Raw genomic sequence first — 24,937 nt, 5'->3', positions numbered from 1 at the left:
GGAGGGGGGGGGCGTAGAGGGGTAAACTGCATTACTGTAGCTTATAACATGCACAGAAGGAGGGGTTGGTGGAGAGAGAGAAAAGGTGGAGGTTGTATGATAGAGTCAAAGTAAAGAGAAAATAAATGTTACAGCCTGTGACACTCACAGTGGAAGAGATGGATGGATGGAAAATGGAAGAAGGAGCAGGACCTGAATGGACTAAGATGGAGGAGAGTACGGTGCAAGGAGAGAGCGTGACGGAGGGATGGAGAGAGGGGAGGTTTCCCCCGTCCCCGGCTACACCGGGAGAGACAGAGGGACAGATTGATGGATGAAGAGATGGAGGGAGACCCGACGGTGTTCAGACTCGGCGTGATGTGAATTTTCATCCGGTACGAATTCGACTTGTGGTTTTTTGGCAGTTCGGGTTTATAAACTGACAGCGAGAGTGAGGAAACTGTAAAAATCCTCAAATAAATATGTGAAACAACAGAAATGTCGTATTTGCATCACATTTTCTACGTTTTTTTAATCATGATTTTCATTTTCTTTTTCAGATCTAACAACAACTTTTGGGTAAAATTTGCTCAAACTTGACTTACTGTTAGCAAAGAAGCAGCTCCCCCTGGTGGCTCAGCAGACACCACAACTAGAGATCTTTACTCTTAATATGAACGCAGCGCAGTGGCAACAGGAAACAATAACGTCCAATCAGAGCTGAGTATGTAAAGTTCACATTTAACATGTAATCCATCTGCAAACTTAAGGTCCGTGAGGAGCACGTCTCATCGTTTTCATTCAGCAAATGGAGCCGATTCAGCTGACACATCACATGACCCAGAGCTCTATCTTAGGTCACGTGACCACTTGTTTCCTCTGCAGCTCCATTTGCTGAATGATTATTGTAAAATTCAGTTTAAAGGTTCAAAAGCTAGTGAGCGGAGCTTTGATTTTTCTTCACCCTACAATGTTCCCAAAGGTCAAGAATGAAAGTCTCTGCTCGTCTCTATCTTTTTATCCATTCATTCATTATTTAATCACACCACCTCTAAATTTTACTCAGAGGAAATGCGTAATGAGTTGATCACAAGCTTTCAGTCACTAGGAAGAGAGGGAGAAGAAAACAAAGGAGAGAAATGAAACGAAGGAGAAGATTTAAGAAAAGGAAAGAATTAGACGTGCAAAGAAAGCACAGGAATGAAAACCAGGAGGAATAAATGAAAAAGGGGGGGGGGGGGGGGGGGGGGGGCGCAGGCTTCTTTATGTTGCTCTTGTTGAACGACTCCGACCTCCAATGTACAAGTCACCTGGGATTCACATGAAAACCAGGGGCAATAAGGACTGACACATTATCTCGATGAGTATTCTGTGAGGGACGGACATGAGCTCTCGGTTGAAATTAACCAATAATTAGGAACAGGACTGATACACATCTCCTCCGTCTGATGAGCTCGGCCCATTTTAAAACAAAACTACACTCGGAAAAGACTTTGAGAACGTGAGTCGCCTCTAAATTTGTTAATTCTGTATCAAAATCCTCATAATAATGTAAATGTATTGAGACACATGAAGCAGATTTTTCAGTATGTCGTAGTTCATGAGAAAATCCTTCATAAAGAGCTTTTTTCTTTCTCCTTTCTCCAACAAATATCACTAAAAAACACAAAAGATTCTAAGCAAACCAATAAAGAAAACAGATATTATTTCAGGGATTCAGTCCTGCGATTATTTATATAAAGCTTTATAAACTAAAACTACAGTAACATCTGTGACAGATCTTTACCTTCCTTCCTGTACCTGCTTGTTGTGGACTGGATGTTGTAGTGTAATGTTAGTGAGATGGAAAAGCACTAGAGAAAAAGACTGTTCTGTGTTGTCACGCACAAAAAGTTAGCGTGCGGGCCCCTTCTCCACTGCAGCGCCCTCGAGCAAAACCCCTTCACCCTCAATCACTGCAGTGAAGCTGCTCAGTGGGAAACAGCCTCCATGTGTAACTCTGTGAATCGTCTCAGCGAAGACTCCCCGGATAAACAACAGCTACAGTCGGAGAACTCACCACCTAGAGCTTGTTTCATTACGAAATCCATGGTTCCTGCTGATTGGTACGGTTGTTCTTCTCAAAGCCGAAGAGAGCTGAGCATGTAGCCACCGAGCCGCGGGATCTGTGGGCGTCTCGATCCGTCTCGCTTTCCCCCTTTTCCTCTGTCGTGATGCCGAGCGTCGTCTCTGACTCTCTGCTGGACCTGAGGGGAGAAGTTTGAGATCATTTAATACACGGCTGATCAGACTTGACTTAAGTCACGTTCATCAAACAGCTTCAGTGCCGCTGTAAACAGGAACTCTTTCCCGCTATAAGAAAGAGTTGAGTTTGCAATTTTGTCTCCAGTCCATCAATAAAGACGCTGAATACAAGGATGTGTCGAGCCAGACGGCGGAAGCGGATCACGCTGATGTTAAAACAACAGATAAGTGGATCTTCTTAACACTATTTACCCCCGTGACAGGAATCCTGTAGATCAATACTGAGGCCGTTTGCAGCGAGTGGCCGTTCTGCCTGTAACTCAATACCAGCGGATCAGTCATCTTCTGTTGCTAACTGGTCATGAATATTTCACGGCAAATGAAATGATGGTTATTTTCATCTAAAAACGTACATGACACACATCCAACATCCAACATCTCCAGTTTACAGACTGAGAATAAATCTGCTTATATCCCTCCATACACATGTGGAACATAAATATCCACACTTGCACCGTGTGCAAAGGAAATCCTCTCCACAGCAGAAGAATAGTCACATCCATATTTTCTCATTAATATTTCATAAACCACGGCGGTCACACTGTCTCAGTTTCTGAAGCTACTTCCCCCCATTTCCATCTTTCCTGGAAATACAATCCATTTGTGTGTCATTCTGTCTTTTATTGCAAGACCGCCTCAATGCACAAACACCTTGAATATCTGCTGCCAATTTCACAGCAGTCCATCTGATACGTGTCGGGATATTCCCGTCTGAGCCACGCACGTCAACCCCCCCGTCACCAAAGTCTGCAGGATTCATCCTCTCCACAGCGGTCAATCCTCCGCGTGCTGAAACCAGCTTTGGCTAAAAATGCACCTTCATGCTCCATAAGCCTCATTCCCCCTTCTGGACTTCCTGGATCATATTTCACCGTCTCACTAGAAGCTGAAACAACACGAAACAACACCAGAGCGGGAAATCCAGGAGCCGATTGGCGCTGGTCGTTACATGTTCAAACTGTGGGAGGTTGGGTGATGATTCTTGCCCTTGCTGCTGCTGCTGCTGCTGCTGCTGCTTTACTGGCTGGTTGGAGGCAAAAGCCTGAGCAGAGAGACTTGGGCTGCAAGAAAACGGGTGTGAAAATCTTTCAGCCTTTGAATTTGAAGTTGGTTTTCACATTGTTTTTGGACAGTGGTGATTAGAGCGACTGCAGCTGCCTTAATTACTGCTGGTTGCTCATTGGTTTATGTTGAAGGTGAAGCCCTGTGCTGTGCTCCTGTATCTACCTGATAAACTCTTCCACTGCACCTCTGTCAACCCAGATGAAATCTCCATTTATTGCACCTGGTGAACCAGAACAGCATTTCCATCTTGAAGCAGGATCCCTCCCGCTCTCCTCGCCGAGCGCCCCGGTGTCATTCCGCTATGCCAATATTTGCCGGTGCTGAATGGAGCCGGGATGAGACGGGGCGGCAGATTGAGCTGCACAGCTTATTCTGGGAGGCAACAGGGGAGACGAGGCCGAGAGGGACGACAATCCATTTGTAACTGTGACCGAGCGCTTCAGGGGGTGAAGCACCTCATTTCCATAAACACACACACATGCTGACACACACACACACACGCACACACACACACACACAGGATTTCAATAAATGGACCACAAATGTGTGCTGATGCAAAAATGAAAAACACAAAATGCTACACACTTAACCTAAGCTGTGTGTGTGTGTGTGTGTGCGCGTACGTTACTGAGTGTGTGTGTGTGTGTGTGTGTGCGCGTACGTTACTGAGTGTGTGTGTGTGTGTGTCCATATAGAAGCCCCATAACCCTAAAAAGATAAGTGGTATGGCTAATGAATGAATGAATAAACAAACGAGGATGTACACACACACACACACACATACACACACACATGACGGGATAATGACAGACTCATGCTGTGACTGAAAAGTCTGCAAACGTATTTACCTCCTGATGGACGGTGTTTGTTGCATGTGATCTTTCTGTGTTTAATTAAAACTGCCACGAGGAGAAAAGACTGTGATGTGAACAGAAGCGTGATCAGTGATAAAATAAATGTTTGAACTGATCGTCAGCAGATCTCTGGCGTCCCGTGGCGTCGGACACTCAGCGATTTGTTTGGCTGCCTTTTTCTTGCCTGTTGCTGGCCAAACTAGTCACTGCGTTTCCTTTATTTGAAGCTGATCAGATTTTCTCCGGCGAACAGAACCTCAGAATCAGCCCTGAAGTGAGACTCAGACGTATTTATCTCTTTCATTTGGTCCTGGTGGGACCGTGTGATCGTAACGCCCCCCCCCCTGTTCGAGGCCACTTCCTGTCCCGTCTCCTATTTCTCACAAAGTGCTACATAACCCCAAAATCCTGAAACATGAACCTGCTCTTGATATTAAAGTCGTCTACGAGTACGAACACGTGAAACACGGAGTCGAGGTGAACGTGACCGACTGAACGCAGCACGAGTAAAATCCAACATAAGAAATGATGAATCCAAAAAAGTATATACCTGAGATTTCTCTTTGTAAACATCCCAGCATTCACTCTGAAAGGTCAGAGGTCACGGCCGCTCGTCATTCAGCTATTGTACTCATTTAAAATGCGTCTTCATGCGGCAGAAGGAAAAAGAAAACTTTAACAAACACTGAGACATTTTCGCCTCTTGGATCGAAAAAGAAGAAGAAGAAGAAGAAGAAGCACAATTGTCTTCTACATTATTTTATGTTTCTATATTTGTTGTTACATTGAATTTTGCTGCTGTGGTTTCATGTGTGTGTGTGTGTGTGTGTGTGTGTGTGTGTGTGTGTGTGTGTGTGGCCTCTGGTGTTTGTGGTCTGGCAGCAGAACATTTCTCTTATCGTTACAGAAACAGACTCAAGGACACGTTAATGGAATAAAGGAAAGATTCTGCTGTCTGACAAGGACATCTGGAAGAGGAGGACACACACACACACACACACACACACACACACACACACACTTCCATATTCCGTATTGATCAGTGGATCTCAGCCTCTGTGACACCGTCACTATTGAACTTCTTCTTCTATACATTCAGTCACGTGTGCTGGTAGTTTTCTCCTCAGGCAAAGGAAGTGATGAGTTCAATGTTTCCGGTTTTGGTTGGAATTAACAGAACTGCACTTCTCTACTCCGCTAAACTCCTCAGAAACAGGTTTTTCTTCTCCTGGCATCTCTTTATCTCGGGCATCGTTTCTCTCCGTCTCTCCCTCAATGACTTTTGTTATCTCGCTCCATCCTTTCTCTCTCGCTAATTATCTCTTTCATTTGTTTGTCTTCTTCCTCTCTCCTTTTTATTGCTGCTTTATCTCTTGTTCTCCTACAGCTACACACAACAACCCGACAACACACACACACACTAAACACACACACCACATCTACATCTACTCTTTCTATGACTGAACCATCTGTTGCACAAACACACACAGGAAGCTTATTATTTCTAAAAAGGCAAACGATGTAAAAATGTACTTTATACATATTTTATTTTTATAGTTCATGCTATTTAAGCTAATTATTTGTTTTGTCTTATTCTATATTTTTATCTTCAACGTTTGTGCCACTACGGAGATGCTCTAAATTACATAGCTGTGCAATGACCAATAAAAGTATTCGGTTCTATTCTATTATATTCTATTCTATGAGCTAATGACTGAATGTGGACTCACTGTGCCACTGTCTTAAAATAAAAGGGAGGATTAGACCATTAACTTTTGAACTTTAGCATTAAAACGGCTGCAACTAATGTTTTCTGGGTCCAATCCAAAAAATCTATATAATAATAAATTGAGGAAATTACAAAATGATTTAATTAGAAGCTAAATAAAGTCAAGATTTGACATTTTTACCTGTTAATCAGTTAATATTTTAGTTGTTTTATCAAAATTGGGTTTTTTTTTTAGCTTTTAGGTGTTTTTTTAATCTTTATTTTATTTATTCAATTACATGTACTGAGCATCTTCAGCACAATAAACTACTGTCTTATGTTAATTATCTATTTTATTGTATACTGAAATTTAATTCTGATTTTATTTGATGTCAAAATGTGGCTTTTTTTTGTAAATTGTAAAATCTTATTTCTTATGTTACTTAATTTTTTTCCCTTGACTCGTTCACTATTAGACAACAGGGACATTTCCGCCTTCGCTGACGACATTTATAGATCGTTTTGAGGAAATTAAAGGTTCATAAGAAGCGATTGTGACAGATTTAAATCAGTGTCAGCTGGTAATCTCTCCAACACAATAAACAGAAACACAACACAATCTGAGAAGCTCCTCCATCCGAGGACGACAGGAATAATTCATCACGCTGTCATCATGTGAGATGGAGCGGCGTCGCTACCTGCCTCCATGTACATCAGAAGCCAGAGTCCTGAGCGGCGGCTCGTTATGTAAGAGCGTTATCAGTGGGCGGTTGGCGTTGGACTGGAAGCTGAAGCAGCTCTCCAACATACTGAACTTCTCCATTCTGGTGATAGTGGAGGGGCTTTAAAACCTTACATAACCCCTCGCTTTCACACAGGGACGGATATACCATACAATCACTGACAGCACCCAAGGGCAACCCCCCCGCCCCCCTCTTTCCCATCCCCCAGCACCCAACCATTTTCCTTCCATCCTCCACCACCCTTTCTTCTTCTTCTTCTTCTTCTTTTTTTAATTTCATAATCCAGGCGCTGGCAGCGGTGCGTGATGTGGGATAATGTTATCAGGGTCGGGCAGGACGGCGCGCTGATCCTATCCAGTTAATTGGAAGTTGTTTCCGAGTTTCGCGGCCGGAGACGGGGACGGGAGCAGCTCGGGAAGGCAAACATTAGTCCGTCAATGTAACATGTTAATGACAGGCGAAGGGAACGTGTTATAGAGGGAAGGAAAGAAGGGGGAAGAAAAAGAGGGAAAGGCTTTAAATGTGTGTTACTTCAGTTCAGAGATGACAGGTCCATTACAGGAGCTACAGCCAGTGTGGAGCGAAATACTGGATCCAATATGCAATGTTCTTGTGACATACTGCTGCTGTCATGCAAAAACTCATTACTACATTTCTGCTGATTTTCTTTTTTTTTAGCTTTAAAGGATAAAGCTGCTGGATTCTGCATATTTCTTAATGTCAGCAAATCCAGTGAAAAACAACAACAACAACAACGTCTTAGTCCGTCTGATTCACAGACAGTAGTGAAAAAACACCAGTATGGTCCTTTAAGTAACATTTAATGCAACATTCCCATCACGGTTTGACCGACCACATCTGTCCTGGATGAGCACGACTTAACACTGGACACAAGACGAAGGTCTGGATTCATCCTGACTCCAGGAAACTTTGCCTCAACCCCAAGATCTTAGTCCAGCTTTTGGTTCTTGCCCCTCAGAAGATCAAAATGATGCTTAAAGTTCCTCCAGTGTAAAGGTCTCTGTCCATGTGTAGTGTGATTATAGATCAGCTCTAGCTTCTATATTATTATTCAGAAACTGAGCCTTAAAACCAGCCGTCAGGACTTCTGGAACTTTGTGATGTCACAACAAAGCAGTCACCAAGCCCCGCCCACCTGGACCCACCATCCAAACCTTGCAGGATTTGGTTTCTCTGTGTTTTTACCTGAAATCTGCTTTATTTTTATTAGCCAATCAGAAGAAAGCCTCAGAGCCTCCTCTCTTCTGATTGGCTCACCGAGAGAGAAGCCTGAGAGAGGAGATGTAAAACTACACTGAGCTGGTTTTTGGTTCTTATATATCTTCTTATGGATCAACACTTCAAATAAAACACAGAAGAAGAAGAAAATATGGAGCTTTAACAAAACAGAAACTGAAAATCTAACGAGCTCTAACGTCTAGAGAAAGTCCTCCTCTGAAGAATCACTTACCGAAGATAAATCACAGGTAAAATGCTCCTGTCCCCTTTAACCAGTTTTCAAGGACAGATGTTAAAAACCAAAAGTCACTCACACACACAGTCACTCTGCTCCCAGCGAGCCTTTCACCCTGCGCTTGATGAGCTGACCCTGGGGACGCCCGGCCAGACCTGAACGGGAAAATCAATACTGAGAGCTGGACGGACGGAACGAGACGGATCCCTGACAGGTGCTGCTTTCGCACCATGTTAGCATGAGTCCACCAGGACGCTCTGTCTTCATCTGTCACGGCCGGGGAGCTCAGCACTGTGCTGTACCACTCTATACAGGACCAGTAGTATTACCAAGTCATATGACCATTAACCAAATCTTCAGTCACGATCTGCTGTTGTTTACGGACGACCAGGGCTGTGACAGGAAAAAGTAATAAAGCAGTTATTTGATTACATATTTTAATAGGCTTTAAAAATTAGAATTGGAAAAAGAATTTATAAACCAAGCCCACAGTGTCACAGAAAGGCTAACGGGAGAGGCTAAATGACTAATCTTTTCCTAATCGATTAGGAAAAAGAAAAGCAGCTGGAAAAAGGAAATGGAAATTGAAGAGGGAATCCAGGGATGTATATTAGTTTTTCTAACTGGTTTATTTAATGAGTGTTTTGTGTGTTTTGTTTTTCTAAATCCATTTTTAAATCATAAATATTTATTGACGGGTCAAATTCTTTTTCCAATTCCTATTTTTTATTGACTATTAAAATATGAAATTAAGGAAATGCTCTATTACTTTTCCTGTGACATGTCTGGTCCTCCACAGTCGTTGTAAATAAAGAGTCAAAGACAAAAGTGGAGCAAAGAAACAGGAAGTTCGATCCCAAGCTACAGCTCACACCCCAATAAATAAGTTAGGTTAGTAAACGAGGTGGAGAAACATTTCTCACTGTAGTTTTTCCTGAGCAACACTCTCTGAACAAACTGACACATTCATGATGCAAAAGTCACCAAAGACAGAAAATACATTTTGGAGACGCTGGCGGATGAATTAATGATGAGCCGCTGACGCCGGGCCTCGCTCTCGGATCTGCCAGGCAGTGATGACATTATTTATTCATGTGACTTAGTGGTGATAAATTATTCCCTCAGTACAGGCTGGAAGGCAGAGGGAGGGACACATGACTGCGTTACATTTTTCTCCCGTAGAGGTGACCGACCCGCCGTGGACGCGCAAATGGAGCGCGCTGAGAAAGCTAATTTTAACTTGCATATTTTATACTTTAATAATAGTTAAGATCATTATGGCACCGACTTCCTGCAGGTGAGAGACGATGACGGATTAAATGTGACGCCATTTCTTCACGTTCTATTAGGATCAGTATTCGTGGAGACGGCCCTCCTGAGTAATCGCTTTGAATTCAGTCACGGTCAGAACAGCTGTTTGTGCGTAAATTAAATTATCGTCTGACGAATCAGTGGTGGACGGGTTGTGTGGTCACAATGTCCAGGCAGTCACCTCCACCTGCACCAGGCAGGAATATTATGACCCACAGTGAGTTTAGATATGAAACTGTTAAAGCCTGGAAACGACGCTGATGTGAGTCTGAACTCAACAAACAACAAGCTTGTTCGTTTTTCCATCTGCGCTCCCGGTGAATGGCGGTGAAGCCAGCTAACCAGAAGAAGACTTTAATCTCATCAAACCCTCAGGTTCGATTATTGATCTGTGCCACGTTCACCTCGTGGAGTAAAAGGCCGGTTCACACTCAGTGAATGAACTGCGCTCGTGTTTATTCACACTCTCCTCTCCATCTGTTTCACACTGATCCTTCTCCCATTGTTGGGAGTCTTACACCGCCTCTCTTTTCACTCTCTCCTTCTCCTCGTGTTCTTTTCCTGTAGAAACATTATTCTCCTGAGCTGAAAATTAAATCTGGGCCGTGGAGGTAAATTTCTTACCCGGCCAACAACACAACATCCTAGAAGTTCAGATAAAGAGGCACAGAGACGCAGAGGCAGGTTTTCTGGCAGCAGTGTGTTGAGTATTATGTAATTAATGGTGCAATTAGCTGCTACAGTACGGAGCGTTCACGCCGCCATCTGTTCAGATGACAAACAATGAAATCGATACGGCGCCGCGTCCCAGAGCGCGGCCGCCGCTCGGGCTGTCAGCCGTGAAACAAACCATTCAGAGTCAAACTGAGGAGTTCCTGAGAACAGCTGAGGGATCATTTACACAAGATAAGCTTGTTTTTTTTAACCTTATATTCATCAGCTATTCACTCATTATTTCTTTCACCTGATCCGGCTTCAGATTCTCTGTTTACCTTTGTGCCAATTGTTGGATTAAAGTAACATGAAGCTGTTGTTGCAGCAGATTAACCAGGTTATCTTATTTCCAGTCAGGCTCATGCTGGAGGAAACAGAACCTGGTTAACACAGCTGCTTATTCAGCTTTTAAATGTCACATTTTCTTTTTGAACTAAAGAGGTGAAGTGACTCATTAAACATCAGGGCAACAACAAAACACCTTTAATGCAACATCTAAAACAAGTTGCATTAAGTGTTGGTGACGTTTCTATCCGGCCTCCTGCACGCAGAGCAGCATCCAAACAAGCCAGTGCGTCACGCTCTGACCCGTCAACACGTGCGCCCAAAATGAAAATCATCACGTCCCGCAGCCGCCACACGTCCACCAACAAACAATGTAATCAGCTTATTTGAAATACAGTCTGATTTAAAATATTGTTTCTTTCTCTGCTTTGCATTAAACCAACAAGTGTTTTCACCAAACTGAAGAGTGAGCCTCCATTTTACTGAAGATCCAGAATCACGCAGATCAAAATACGACAAACCAACATCTGCATTTGTAAAAAATAAAAAAAAAAGCCTTGGCTGAGAGAAAACATCTGGAGACACTGACAGTGTGACTGAAGCAACGTTGAAGAAGCAGCTTCAGAAAAAGTAAAACTTCAACATCACAAAATAACCGGTGGAGTGTTTTCGAGCAGATGAATGAGAATCCTCCCTCGGGTGCAGAGAAGTGTGAATTTTGCAGGAAACACGTAGAAGCTAAAAAGTCAAATGCATAAACAAACAAACAAACAAACAAACAAACAAACAAACAGGCGTTTGCAGAACAAAAACGAGCGGAAAAACGGCAGCTGGTGATGAAGTGGAATCAAACAGCCGCTGACATTTTGGGAGTGAACTCATTCAGCCCGAAGACAAAAGAACCAAAAAGACAAAAGATCCTCCGACGCTACCGACACGTTCACCTCTGACAGAGAGAGAGAGAGAGAGAGAGAGAGAGAGCGAGAGCGAGCGCTCGCTTGTTGACATTTAATTATCTGCTGATATTTTACTATTCGCATTGATCCAGAATGTCATCATCCATCTATTCATCCATCCATCACTCCATTCATCTATCCCCGTCTTCCAGTATTCATCAGCCATCCACCGTTTCTACTGTTTGTTTTTTTGCATGTGGTATCAGTCAATCATCCATCCATCCATCCATTCATCCGTTTATCTACCTCTCTATGTTTTGCACATTTTTCCTATCACATCATTAATTTATTCATTCATCAATTTATTCAACCATCTTGCTTTGTTTGCTACTTAATCATCCAATCTCTCCGTCTGACAACCTATCCATCACTCCTCTGCCAATTCATCCATCCATCCAGTCCACCACTACAATTCATGTCTTCATCATTCATCCATCCCTTTTCAACTTTCATTTGTCCATCCATCTCTACCTCCATCCGACCATTCATCCACCTATCAGCCAGTCTGTTGCCCCCTTTCATCAACCCATTCCTACATCCACCCACCACTTCATTCATGTGTTCATTTCTCCAACCATCCATTTGTCGAGACAGTTGAGTTTTAAAACTGCTAATTAGCAAAATCAAAAACTGACAAGTCACATTTCAGCCAAACAAACTCTGCAGTGATTGTCTAGAAACAAGAGCCTCAAACCCATTATTTATTACTAAGAACTAACAATTCAAATAACTAAGAGGATTTTATTTTGAAACTATATGAGAGGTCGAGATTTTAAACTGTTTTAATCGATTAAAAAAAATGATTCAACACCAACGACAAACTGTAGTCACTGAGCATCTAAACACTACTGCTGAGAACAGGAGCCAATAACATCACATGCACATACTCCATTGGCTCTGGACACTTTCACAGCCTTATATTCTGTACATGTAGCTGCCCCCCCCCCCCATCATCCTCCCCTCAGGCGCTGGAGGATGGAGGGGGAGGAAGTTGGCTATATATCACCAATGAGGCATTCGTCCATTTGTCTTGCGGTTGGGTGGCTGAAGGAAGAGAAGAAGAAAGGGAGGATAACAAAGAGAAATGAGGGCAGAGGAAGGGGGAGAGGAAGATGGTTGGGTGAAAAAAAAAAATGGAGGACAAAAATGTGAAAGGCTACAGAGAGCGAAGAGGGACAAGATGAGGGGGAGGTGGAGGAAGGGAGGGAAGCATGAAATGAAATAGAGGAAAAGAGAACAGGAGAAATGTTGTAGATGAAAATGATGGACAGAAACTGATGGAGTGTGAGAGAAGGAGAGGAAGGTGGAGAAGGAGCGAGAGTGAAGACACAGAGGAGATAATAAAGATGGAGACGAGACAAAGACAGTTGATAATGATTCAACAAAAATCTGCTCCAGGATGAAAAGATGTGAATGAAGTTTGAGTCTGAAACGACCCTTTAATCAACGGATGGTAGTTGATGAGACACATGACGAGCGGCGGCGGCGGCGTTGTTAAATCCCTCTCTCCCTCTCCGGTCTGTGACTCACTGGAGGGTGTTTTGACAGTTCGATCGCCCCACAGGTGATAATTCCATCTTTAGCCGCAAGTCACCTGCTAGCAGCTGCACTTTCCCGGGCAGCATGTGAAAACCCCCGAGGCCGAACAGCTGCTCTCAGGCCGCCAGACTTCCAGGAAGCATCAGCGCCGACCCCGACCCCGCTGGAGTTCAGGCATGGACGGTCAAGGCAGAGAAAGGTGATCGATGCGTCACGGTCGAAATACCAGTAAAGGGTGAAATAAAGAAGCGCCGCTGATCAGGGTTTTGATATATTTACTCTGGATCACGAGACGTGTCAGTTGAAAGAGGTCGATCGCGCTGAGCGGACGAACACAGAGGAACACTGAGCAGATAAAGACACAGATGTTTTTCTAAGATAAAACACTGCAGCTTAAACAAATGTGGAGGCTGAGGTCACGTCAGGGAGCTTACAGACCTTCTGTAATGTTAAAGAGTCACAAATAAAGTTAAATAATAAACAGTCTAAGAGAGTCTAACCTCTAACCGAACACACAGTGCGCCACGGCGCCGGCCGGCTGGAAGGGAAGCGAAGACGATACAGGGAATGAGTCAAAGCGAAAGAGCCGCGCAGCTCAGTGTTTGCTCTTCTTCCCGTTTGCTGAGGACGGACGACCTCAGAGACACGAACACTACATAATGCATGGAGAGCCCGGCGGTCCGTCTCCGCTCGGACCGTCTGCTCCGCCGTCGGGACAGATCTGGGTTAAAGGAGCCGAGTCAGAGCCGACACGTCGAGGTCGTCACGCTGAAGAATTTCTTCCTGCATCAAATAGTGATGATGCTTGGTCCTGAAAAGTTTCCCTCGTCTATTCTGATAGTGAAAAATTACATTTTTGTCCATTTTATTTTTACAACACTGATATTTACTGATACAGCAGCGTTTAATCAAAGGATTTTAACTTCACATTTTCATTTAAAATGTCCTTTATTTCTATTTCTCAGGTATTCTGTCACTGTCAGCAAGAGTGACATGTACTGTGAGTATTTAGCTGCAGCAGAGTTCTGTTCAAAACATCCTCAACTTCACCAAGTTATTTATAACCCGAAATCTGAAATGCTACAGCATCAGCAAATAACATTGTTAATGTTGTATATTTTCTCCTTTAATGAACTTTGTCTTTAACAACATGTTATACAGCTGTGTGAGTGAAAGGAGGAGGAGGAGGAGGAGAAGAGAAGAAGGCTGTAGCTCATCACCAGTCCGACATTAAACGGCAGAAGAAGCAGATTCTGGTCGTCTGTTTGTGTTGTAACGTGTTTCACACACTCACCCGTCAGTACGTGGTTTTTGGAGATGGAGAATCGTCCTATAACCGTGGCAACACTGAAACAAGGAGCAGTGATGGAGGTGCAAGAAGAAAAATGATGAGGAAATGTTTTGATCTCTGCATTTTTTGTTGTAGTTGTTGTTGTTGTTAGTATTTGAAGGATCCCTGAACCAGAAGCATGTGAGGAGTCAGATCCACTGGTGTTTCAATGTGAGTGATTATTACTGAATATAAATTGTGTTTGTTTCTTTCTTCAGCTATTTTATTCCCCCCCGTCAGTCAGTGCTCCCCCCTCCCCCTCCCCCCTCCTCCTTTACTCCATCAGGGTTAAGAGGGCAGTGGTAAGTGGCCAGAGGCATGCTGGGAGGGTGGGCGGCGATGCTGTGTGGGTGGGAGGTTTGCTACGCCTGCCAGCCGCTCGAGTACAGTGATGAATGTTGCCGGGAGATGGAGAGCTGCTCTGTAAAAAAAAAACAACAAAACAAAAGAAAACAACTACATTTTTTTATTTTTACTTCTTTATTTATTTCACCTAATGATTCTATTTATCATCATTTCATTTACAGATTCTTTTATGAATTAAAACGTCGTGGATTTGAACTTTCGATGTGATAAATGACGAATTCTAGTGATTTTATAACATTATTATTGATTCATTATCTGATTCATCGTTGCTGCAGATTTGTGGCTTCGTGGAGGGAATGTGATTCTTTGAGTCGTGATAAGGTTCTTTATAAAAGCACAGGCCTCGACCTTTGACCTTTCGCTGCTGGTTAAATTTGATCATCCAACTCTTTAAGACTCCAGATGAGAATTTCATCTGATAATAATAAAAAAAAAAGTGTGTGTTTCTGTCTTTGGACATCGGGGTGGAGGGCGGCGGGGTGGAGGGCGGCGGGTGGGGGCGAGGGTATGTAATCAAGTTACACTCAATATAGCGCTTCCTGCTCGACAAAGTGGATGTGACAGCAGGAACAATGGATGATTAGCATTAAACACGGAGCTCCGGAGCTCGCCGCGGGTCGCTCGCCTGCCCAGCGCCGACAGGAAGATCTGCAGAGTTTAAAAATACTGAGAGATCGCAGGCTGCTGTCTGAGAGACGCCCAGCGCACAATACCTTTATTTAAAGACAGTAAATTAGCCAATTGTGGAGCTTGTTGCGCACTGCGGGAGGTCTGGGGGAGACGTGGCGGATCTGAATGTGAGCCTGCAGTTCAGCGGTCGACAGTATGTGGGTGAGACAGATCAACACATGGAGGCGGTGACGGCTGCTGCTTCTTACAAATGAGATCCGACTTCGCTCCCGCAGCCGTTTAAACCAACGCAGAAAAACTCAACCTCTGGTGCGCCATGATGTCACCAAGGCAAGGTTCTGCACGGGCCAATCAAAGTGCATACAGGGTACACGCACGTGAATGCTGCACTTGACAGATAAAACACCTGGTTACAGGAGGAGCTACGAGCCAACGAAGCTACGCGGCGTCTGTACAGCTGTAGGTTCACCTGGTTCACCTGGTAGAGCACATGTCAAGTCCGACCTGTCGCTGCATGTCATCCTTTCTCCCTGACTTTCCTCTCTTATACCACTTGTAAATCTGCATTAGGCTACTTTTTCTTTTTACCTTGATATGAAAGGACTGATCTCTCCTGCAGGTTTTTCTGACGCTGGTGAGACGTGGACAGTGACGACGGCGGCGACAGGAAGGAAGTCGGAGAACACGCGTCGACCGCAGCAGAGAAAACAATACACAGCACGACAGCTGCTCAGCACCAGTCTCCTATTCAGTGATCAAACAAGGCAAACCGTCCCAGTGTTGACACCACATCATAAAGTGAAAGTAAACACAATGACTGCGGCGTATACGGCCTGATGATGTACAACACACACACGGCTGGATGTTCCTGCAGCGGGGACAGGTTTTGTTGATGGGCTCCTATAAAGAGCGAGTGTGTGAGTCGAACAAATATCTTCCAAAGTTTCAGTCTTTTCAGTGTAAAAGGGAAGAAATGAAAGGACAGTATCTCAAAGAGGGAATCTGTAACTTCACATAAAGGAAGTGGGATAACCGCGTTTTAACTGTGAACACGTCCAGACTGGAGGCTCCATTATTCACCCTGAAACCAACCATCGCCCCCCTGCGCTGGAATAACAGCGCTGGCCCCAGGTTTTCTCTGCGCTCAATTAGTGCGAGGTCATTTTTGGGGCCCCTGGGAACTTCCAGCGGCCTCGAGCCGTTGTCCCGTCTTGACTGGTTGGTGATCGAGTTTTCAAAGTTTTTACGCAGGAGGAGGATTGTAGATTCTGTTCCACCGTCTTTTATTATGGGACAATCACAGTGTAAATACTGTATGTGTTTGTAGGGGTAATCAATTATAGCAAAAATCATAATCACAATTATTTTTGGGTCAATATTGAGATCATGATTATTTAACACGATGACTCATTGGCTTTGGAAACACCACGCATTTATTGAACTTTTAAAAATAAACTATTTTTACCAGTGGACTTTCTTGAATTTTAAATACAATTAAATTAAAAAACTAAAAAAAAAAAGTTAAAAATGAAATAAATTAAAAAATTAAAAAATAAAGTAGAATATCTGAATACATACAATTAAATATATAATATAACACGTTGTTGTAGGACAATATTGTCGTTGTAACATCAGTGTATTTCCACAACCTGCTGAAAACTATTAACCATGTATTCAGTATATAAAAATAATAAATAAAAATAAATTAGATCACATCTGTTGTAGCGCTCTGCACCAACGTACTGAAAACTACAAAACATACATTCAACATTTAAGTATATATATATATATATATATATATATATATATATATATAACATAATCTGCTCAGTAACTCCAAGTCCAAGGAAGTTAAAGGTTGGACCGACTCGAGACGCACTGCTACGCACGCCGAAGCGTAACCAGGAAGTGGAAGAAATAGATGGAATGAATGAAACATAATGCGGCGCAATAATCGCTTCATCTCGATCACCTTGTTTTTAGAATCGTTTGAAGCCAAAATCGTAATCGCCCGGCGCTGTGGGTGTGTCCTTTAAACATCGTCATGGCAGCAGCAGAGCTTCCTCCAATCTTTACTCCACTGTCTCGTCCGTACAGCTTCTACATAATGTCAAGTGTGATTCATGACCTGTTTCTGTTTCTGTGCTGCCCAGTGGAGTGAGACGCTGCTGTCACGCCGCCAACTTTCTGCTCAACCGTGTAGCGGGGCCAAGTTTCCCCCGTCACCGGCTGACAGAGAGTGAGGAGCGCCATGATAGACGCAGCGACAGCCGGGTGTTAAACGCGACTTCAGAGGGCCTCGGTTCGACGGCAGCTCGCCAAGCCGGCGTAACGCCTCAATACAGGACGACTTATGTTCCTGTGCAACACTGAGAGAGAGAGAGAGAGAGAGAGAGAGAGAGAGAGAGAGCGCCACGGCTTCAAAGTGACGACAATTAACACCCTAAATGAGAAACGCAGCACACCGTTTCAGCTCAGATTGTCTCTTTGGTTTTTTCCTCTGAATATACTTAAAGGTTTTTATTTGGAATTAAGCGGAATGGCTCGGCGCCAAGGCGGCTAACGGCGTGGGCCGGCCACAAGTTATTTAACTTAGCGGTGGAACCTGCTGTGCAGTTAATTAGCTGGGGATTCTGGATGGTAGGATTCATTACATGGCTGATTGAACAATAAATCTGTGTGTTTTCTGAGGGGTGACAGAGCGACAGAGCAGAGGCAGAGAGTCCGTCCGAAGAGGCCTGGAAACGCTCGACTATTGATGGTTTTTATATAGTGTGGAGGGGCCACAACCCTCAGCTGTGTCCAGTCGGTTCACTGCAGGAACTAGTCCTTGTTTGACCAGTTTCAGTGTTTTTACTAAAGAATGACACTGAATCTTAGAGCAAAGAAACATTATTTCTTGCATTATGAAAATATTTCTGCCCCAAACCATCAATGTTGTGTTCACGTGATACAAACCCTAACAGTTCAGCTTCTAACACGTCAACATGCTTGAGCTCAATTAAACAAGGTTGCACCACATAAACAAATTCGAGGTATTTCCTGGTTTTAACCAGAAATTTCAACCCAAACCAAACCCCAACCAAAGCCTTGTAACAGCAGAAAACATATTTATGTTCCAACAGTTTTGGAGGAGCTAGCTATGTTAGCATAATCACGTATTTCCCTCTCATTCCAAAATGCTGCTGAAAACTCACATTTCTCCTTGTAGTCATGTAAAACAACAGACTAATACCTGAATATACAAAGGACCGACAGACAGATGGAAATTCTCTACTTCCTGGTTTTATTGTTGATCTTATAAACGTGTTTATAGGCCAAGACATTTATACGTTTTGCTGGTACATCTCAGTTTGGTAAACAGTTAAATAAATAGTAAAATAACTGGTAGTTGGAAATGAGGAAGGACTTTATTCACAAGCTTAGTGATGATAGTGATGAGAGGTGACACGCCTGAGCTAGAGGTAAGTTTATTTTGAAAGATAAAGCAACTGTAGTTTTTATGGAACAAGCGGAAATAGTGCATTTGTTGGGGACTATTTTCAGTGGCGGATTAATCCACATTCGGTGCTCTAGTTAGTATTTGGGGCAGCAGGACAGTGTGTGTGTGGGAGTCAGTGAAAGTAAGCTACAGTGTGTGTGTTCAGGGTGATGTCACCCAGTGTAACAGTGTGTTTTATAATAATCAATATATATTTAATAGTTATTAGAGAACAGCGGGAGTCATATATCAAGGTTTAGACTTTTTAGTTGGACACATTCTTTGCTGGTTTTGGTCTTTTCATGTGATTTGTTGTTGTCAGTCAGAAACAGAGAATCAGCAGACTCGTCCTTTAATCTGTGAACTTCACAACACTGAACACAGAGCAGTGAAACACTCCGCCTCCCCGCTGCTGCACAAGCTGCTTTCTCTCCCCAAGTCAGCTGGAACGTCACAGACTGGCAAACTCTAACGCGGTGATCCACGGCAACAGGTGCCAAAAGGGTCGTTGCCGGGGCAACAGTGGCACTTTGCATCAGCTATAGGACAGTGTTAAAGAGAGGAAGAGGCTGACAACACACAGGCAGATGAGTTCAGGTGAGGTAAAGGGAACAAAAACACTGATGCTGAGAGCAGGGAGACGAGATACAATAACAATAATAAAAGAACAACTACCTCTTCTTCTCTGTTACATGATGCATCTACATAATTATTGATAAAGCACATTTTATTTACCGATAGATAAATAAATAAATATACAAGCTCACAGGTTTGGTGCAGCAGCCGTCACATTCAGAGTGGTATTTCAAGCTTGATGAACAACAACAAACTTAAGTATCCAAGCAAAGTGACTTTATTTAAAGTAGTTTAAGGGTTTTATATGTTAAAGTAAGTTCTTAGGGTTTTAACTTAGGCAACATATAATTTGCATCCTGTACGGATCCATGTTTAAGATAAAAACTAGAATCACCTCCTCGTGGTCGTATCCCTCCGCCACTCAGACTAGTTTCAGGTCCCTGTTTATCCACAGTCATAAAATATGAACCATTTGAGTGAAATAACTTCTGTGTGAAGTCTTGAGTAATGGCTAAAAACTGTTTTGTGAGGTCACACTGAACCTTGACCTTTGACCAACAAGTTCCAAGTGCCAAATTTGAAGACGTTCCTAATATCGACGAAAACGGAAACTAAACACTAAACACAACTTCATGTGTCGCCTGTGCCAGTGAACGCACCACACAGACGAAGGTAGTGCTTGAACTACGGTAGCTGGGATGGACCAATCCAGGGAGCGAGTTTGTTGAAGTTTGAACTACATTAATTCCACTTTCTCCTCGTTTCGGCGGCTTGTGAAGAGCGGGAGAATCCAAACACGCCGAGAACAGCGAGAAGCTTTTGTATTAAAACTGCTGCGAGAAGAACAGAAGTGACAGGAAACAGCGTTTCAGCAGGAAGAGAGCAGGTCGGACTGATGTCTCGTTACACTGACCTTTAGCCCACAAGAGTCCATTAAACGCCTGAGTGGTCATTAAAAAGCAATAAATGTCAAAATATTTTACCATGACTCATCTAATGGGAAACAAAAGTGGAATCTATCACAGGTGCGAGACGCATAATGAGCCGGAGAGACTCAGACGGGTTTCTTTTTTTTAACGATGAGTCATCGCCGATCAGTGAAACGCTTCATCAGCTGTGAACCAGAGCAGGTAGGAGAGAGAGAGACAGGTGGGCCGGCGGATAGACGGGGAGGCAGACAGGCACAGACAGGTGGATGGAGAGGACGGTGAAATATGAGAGGAGCGTCTGCGATGAGATAAAACATCAGAGAAAGTAAAAGTTGGCGACTGAAGCATCAACTTTTAGGCAGCAGCTCTAGTTTGATGTCAGCCGTGGTGAAAGTCTGTCGTGTGAAACACTTTCCGAAAGTCTCTGATCCGACAGAATCTCTGTTTGTTTTAACCATGAAGCCGCCACAGGTCAGGAGAGCCCTTCATCCTCCTCCTCCTCCTCCTCCTCCCTTTGGGCTAATTATCTTCTGTCATAACTATGGAGCTTCATCCACAACACCCGGCGGCGTAACTGTGTGTGTGTGTGTGTGTGTGTGTGTGTGTGTGAATATGAGCTGTTGACTCGCTCTGCAAACAGTAATTGAGAGTTTTGAGGCTAAACTGTCTCCACACTTGAGCCTGAACCTTCTTCTGTCTTTGTGAGGACCAGAGTCAGTCCTCGTTTCTACAGATTTGTTTAGAGTCCTGAACTTCTTTATTCATTCTTGTCCAGATCATGTGACTCCGTCCGAGGTAGTGTTGAGCTCGCTCTCCTGCTGGTTCTCAGACTCGGGCTGTGGCGGGAAGATAAGGCGGCGCCGGCGGCGGCTGACCCTCCTCAGAGCGCAGCGTGAGGCTCGCATCGCTTTATCTGCATAACATTTCAACAAGATTAAACTCTGCGTCCAGCTGCTATCGGTCCGCTCTGACAGCGCCACCGCTGGATTAAGTAACAGCCTCAGAGGTCAGGACCGTGACCAGGGTGTTTACGCATGTCCGGGTCAAACTGCGAAACAACACGAGGAGACGTTCAGGGTTATGTGGCGGTGAAGTCACTGAGGGAGGAGCTAAAGTAAATGCCATCGAACCAAAACCAGCCGGGAGGTCTGCGGTCACGTGGACGATGTTTAATTTGTGCTGAAGTAAAAGTACAAGAAAAAAGTTCTCATCAGGCAGCAGAACGGTGCTATCAGGGTTTTATTATCGTATATTATAATATTGGATTATTGATACCAACGCTTTGAGAAGCAGAATTTCTGTTATTGTTTTGTTATTGTTTCATCTGTTTTTATATTATTATTCCTCCACGTCCGTCCCATTCTCACGGACACGATATCTCAGTAACACAACTTCAGAACTTCTTATAATTTGGACTCAAAGGTCAAAGGTCATGGTGACCTCACAATACATGAAAGGTTCTATACAAATAAAGTTCATCATCATTATTATTATTATTATTATTAGAGCTAATAATCACAGTGGAAGACGGTGGTATAATCAGCAGCACCTTTTCTTCCACACGCTCATGTTGTTGTTTAATTGTGTCTCATCTTTTACATCTGTGAGTCTCTGCTGAAGCTTCTGGTATTTCAGCTCCGTGACCCTGAGCGACCCACATCAGTGAAAACGAATCAACCAAAGAACCGGCAGAGAGACGTCGGACCAGGAGCCTGAAACCTGTCTGCGATTCTACGACTCACTTTCCCATGAGGCTTAGCATTTCCTGAGCGACTCCCCTCATATTCTGGCTGCACCCATGTTATAATTTGTGGATAATAGATGAGGGTTTCAATTTTTCATATCGCCACGAGCTGACAGCAAGACTAAAAGATGCCGAATAAATAAAACAGTAAATCCGTCGTCAAGACGACTGAAACAGTGTTTTCGTTCTTCAGACTAAACCTTTAGAGTAAGTCACATAAACATGGAGTCAGAGAGTAGTGAGAGGTCTCACAGCGGGAAAACTGTGAGATTAATGCTGAATAAAGAGCTCCAGGCCACCTAATTGAAAGTATTTCAGTGCACAGTCGGTTATAAATAATGCATCTTTTATGAATTCTCTCTGACGTACAGTCGCTCCTGTGGTGAGGCTCCAGCTCACACACACACACACACACACACACACACACACACACAGTTTGATATTATCAGCATGTAAATAGACGCTTCAGACGCTTGTTCCTGTTTGGTGGGTGTTAGCTGACATTTAGAGCCTCTCATCGACTTATGCTTCTCATGTTGGTAACTTCAGTTCATACTTTCCCAAATGCTGCGTTCATGAACTGTCCCCATAAGAAAAAATACTGAGACACTGAGACGTTTTAGTTTTTAGAGTTTACGCCTGGCGTCTTTAAATCAGAGACTTCTGGAAACGCTGCTGGACCCGTTTTTAGTTTGAGTTTGTCTGGGGTTGAGTTGTAGTCTGGACGCGCTGACACTGAGACGAAGACACCAGCCTCTCGCCTCCTGATTGGGTCTCATCAGTCACGACGAAGCAGCGACCTCCGGGGCTGAAACATGAACCCAACACTGGAGTGCTAAAAGCTGCAGTTCCTCTAACGACCACTAGAGTCTCAGCAGCTCAGAGTCCAGCTCTTACCGTCTGTCTGTCCTTTGACTTTCTCAACTGAACTCTCAACTGAACTGTTGATCGTCATCTGATCGACTTCAGACTCGGTCGTTTGGGAAATCAGCGCCTACCGACAGGCCGGATGACTAACGAGAGATGATGGCGTATCAGTGCGGCGCCAGCTTCACATGCACAGGGGTCTGTTTATGGCGACAGCAGGGTGACGGAGTGAGAAGGCCAACGCACCAGGGCGAATCCCTCTGTGCCGCTGTCAGTCAAACATCAGACTCCAGAGATTCAGCGTCACATTATAAACGACAGGAAGCTCTTACACGTGCTTTAGTTTTCTAACCGCCCGCAGGAACAATAACGAGCACTCTTCTGCTTTCTCTCACCATTTCCATGCTGTTGTTATAGTTACTGTTGTGTTTCTCTGGTGACTGAGCTGCTAGTGATTCATGTATTTGGTGATTTTGTGAGCGCTGTATGATTATTAGGAGTTTATATGGGTAATAAAGATCTGTCAGTCAGAGAGACTCAGGACTGATTATCAGTCAAAAAAGTGGAAATAGTCGACTGACAGAAAATTAAGCGGCAACTATTTTGATAATTGATTTAGTTGTCGTCATGTTTCAAGCAGAAATAAAACGTATTTTCTCGCTCCACCTTCTAAAAATGTAGTTTTCGTGCTCGTCTGTGTCATGTTGTAAAATGAATATCCTTTTGGACACTTGGTTAAATCAATCAAACCAGCAGTGGGGGAATTATAACAAACATTTTTCACTTTTTCTCTGACATTTTATAGACAAAACATTAATAAATCATTATTCAAGACAATAACTGATAACGTGTATGAATAAAATAAAACAAAATATTATTTTTTGGTCAGACTTGCAGGGAAATGTCACTAAACTAAACTGTGGATTCCCTTTAAAACTCTCTCTGGTTTGGTGCGTTCATGTCCAGGTGTAAAGCTCCGATATCTGAGATCCGAGACTCGGCGGCTGAAGTGAAAACAGAATTATTTGCTAAATTCAAAAATGTGATTTTCATAACATCACTGCAGATGTCAGAGCTCTCCACTCACACGCCACGCAAGATCCATCAGCTGTGTAATATGGAGCATGTTGAAGCCTTTAGGTCACAGGACTGTTTCACGCAGACACTGGATTTACAGGATGTTTGCATCAGTGTGACGAAGCGTTTGATTCGTTAGATGAGCAGAAAACACAGAATCTCATATGGTTGTTTCACCGAAACGTGAAACAGTCAGTAGCTCATAATGTTCTGTTAATGCTCTCGACCTGCTTCACCAAAACATTACGTTTACCATTAATATTAACTGAAGCAGGAAGCTGTTAAATATCTGGACATGGAGCCACGTCGTATTAACATCCACCCAGTTCTCCACAGGGCGAAGAAATCTACACCAAACTCCAAAACACAAAGTCCATCTCCAGTGTTATTCTACAGGGATTTTCCTTTAAATGAATCAATCAAGCTGCTCTATGGTTTACAATGGCTCAGTTCTCTCTCTGCGTGTGATTGGCTACGAGAAGCTACTAGCATCTCACACCCATTCACACACACACACACACACACACTCACACACACACACACCTCAAACACTAGCTATTTGACATGCGTGTGCAGGAGCATGCAGAGACTCGCACCTTGTATTTCAAACTGTCTTGATGCACACACATACCCAAACACTGCCTTCACTCACACACACACACACACACACATTACATAAAGCTAATCAATGCACTGGCAGCTATAAATAATTCAGCCTCTCCACCATCCATCACCAGCCGAGATGCTGCTGCTCGGTGCTGGTGACGGCACTGCGGAGGACCGGAGCCGGCCAGGCCCTCCTCACTCAGCAGCGCGGGGTCTGCAAAATCCTCATCACTCATTTTCACTGAACCCCCCCCTCTCAGCTGCAGCCTCCTCTTCCTCCTCCTGCTCTTCCTCCTCCCTGCCTCATCATTCGCACCTACAGGCGAGATATGGCGGTAAAAGAGACAAGAAGATCCGCCTTCACCTGGTTCAACAGATAGATAACACCGTGCGGGGGGG

At 43.8% G+C, this 24,937-nt stretch overlaps 1 protein-coding gene across 1 annotated transcript in view; it reads right to left on the bottom strand.

Moving 5' to 3' along the window:
* Window positions 1–24,937, bottom strand: part of LOC111662577 (complexin-2) — a 39,225-nt gene that overhangs the window by 13,746 nt on the left and 542 nt on the right. The window contains exon 2 of the mRNA XM_023416474.2: window positions 2,039–2,225. Coding sequence (XP_023272242.1) covers window positions 2,039–2,069 — 31 coding nt within the window. The 5' untranslated portion in view covers window positions 2,070–2,225. The remainder of the gene's footprint in view (window positions 1–2,038; window positions 2,226–24,937) is intronic.

The sequence above is a fragment of the Seriola lalandi genome, unplaced genomic scaffold (assembly GCF_002814215.2).
Source record: "Seriola lalandi dorsalis isolate HSWRI2012SDOR001 ecotype SW California unplaced genomic scaffold, Sedor1 jcf7180002054565, whole genome shotgun sequence".
NCBI lineage: Eukaryota > Metazoa > Chordata > Actinopteri > Carangiformes > Carangidae > Seriola > Seriola lalandi.
This window is presented reverse-complemented; position numbering and strand designations above follow the sequence as displayed.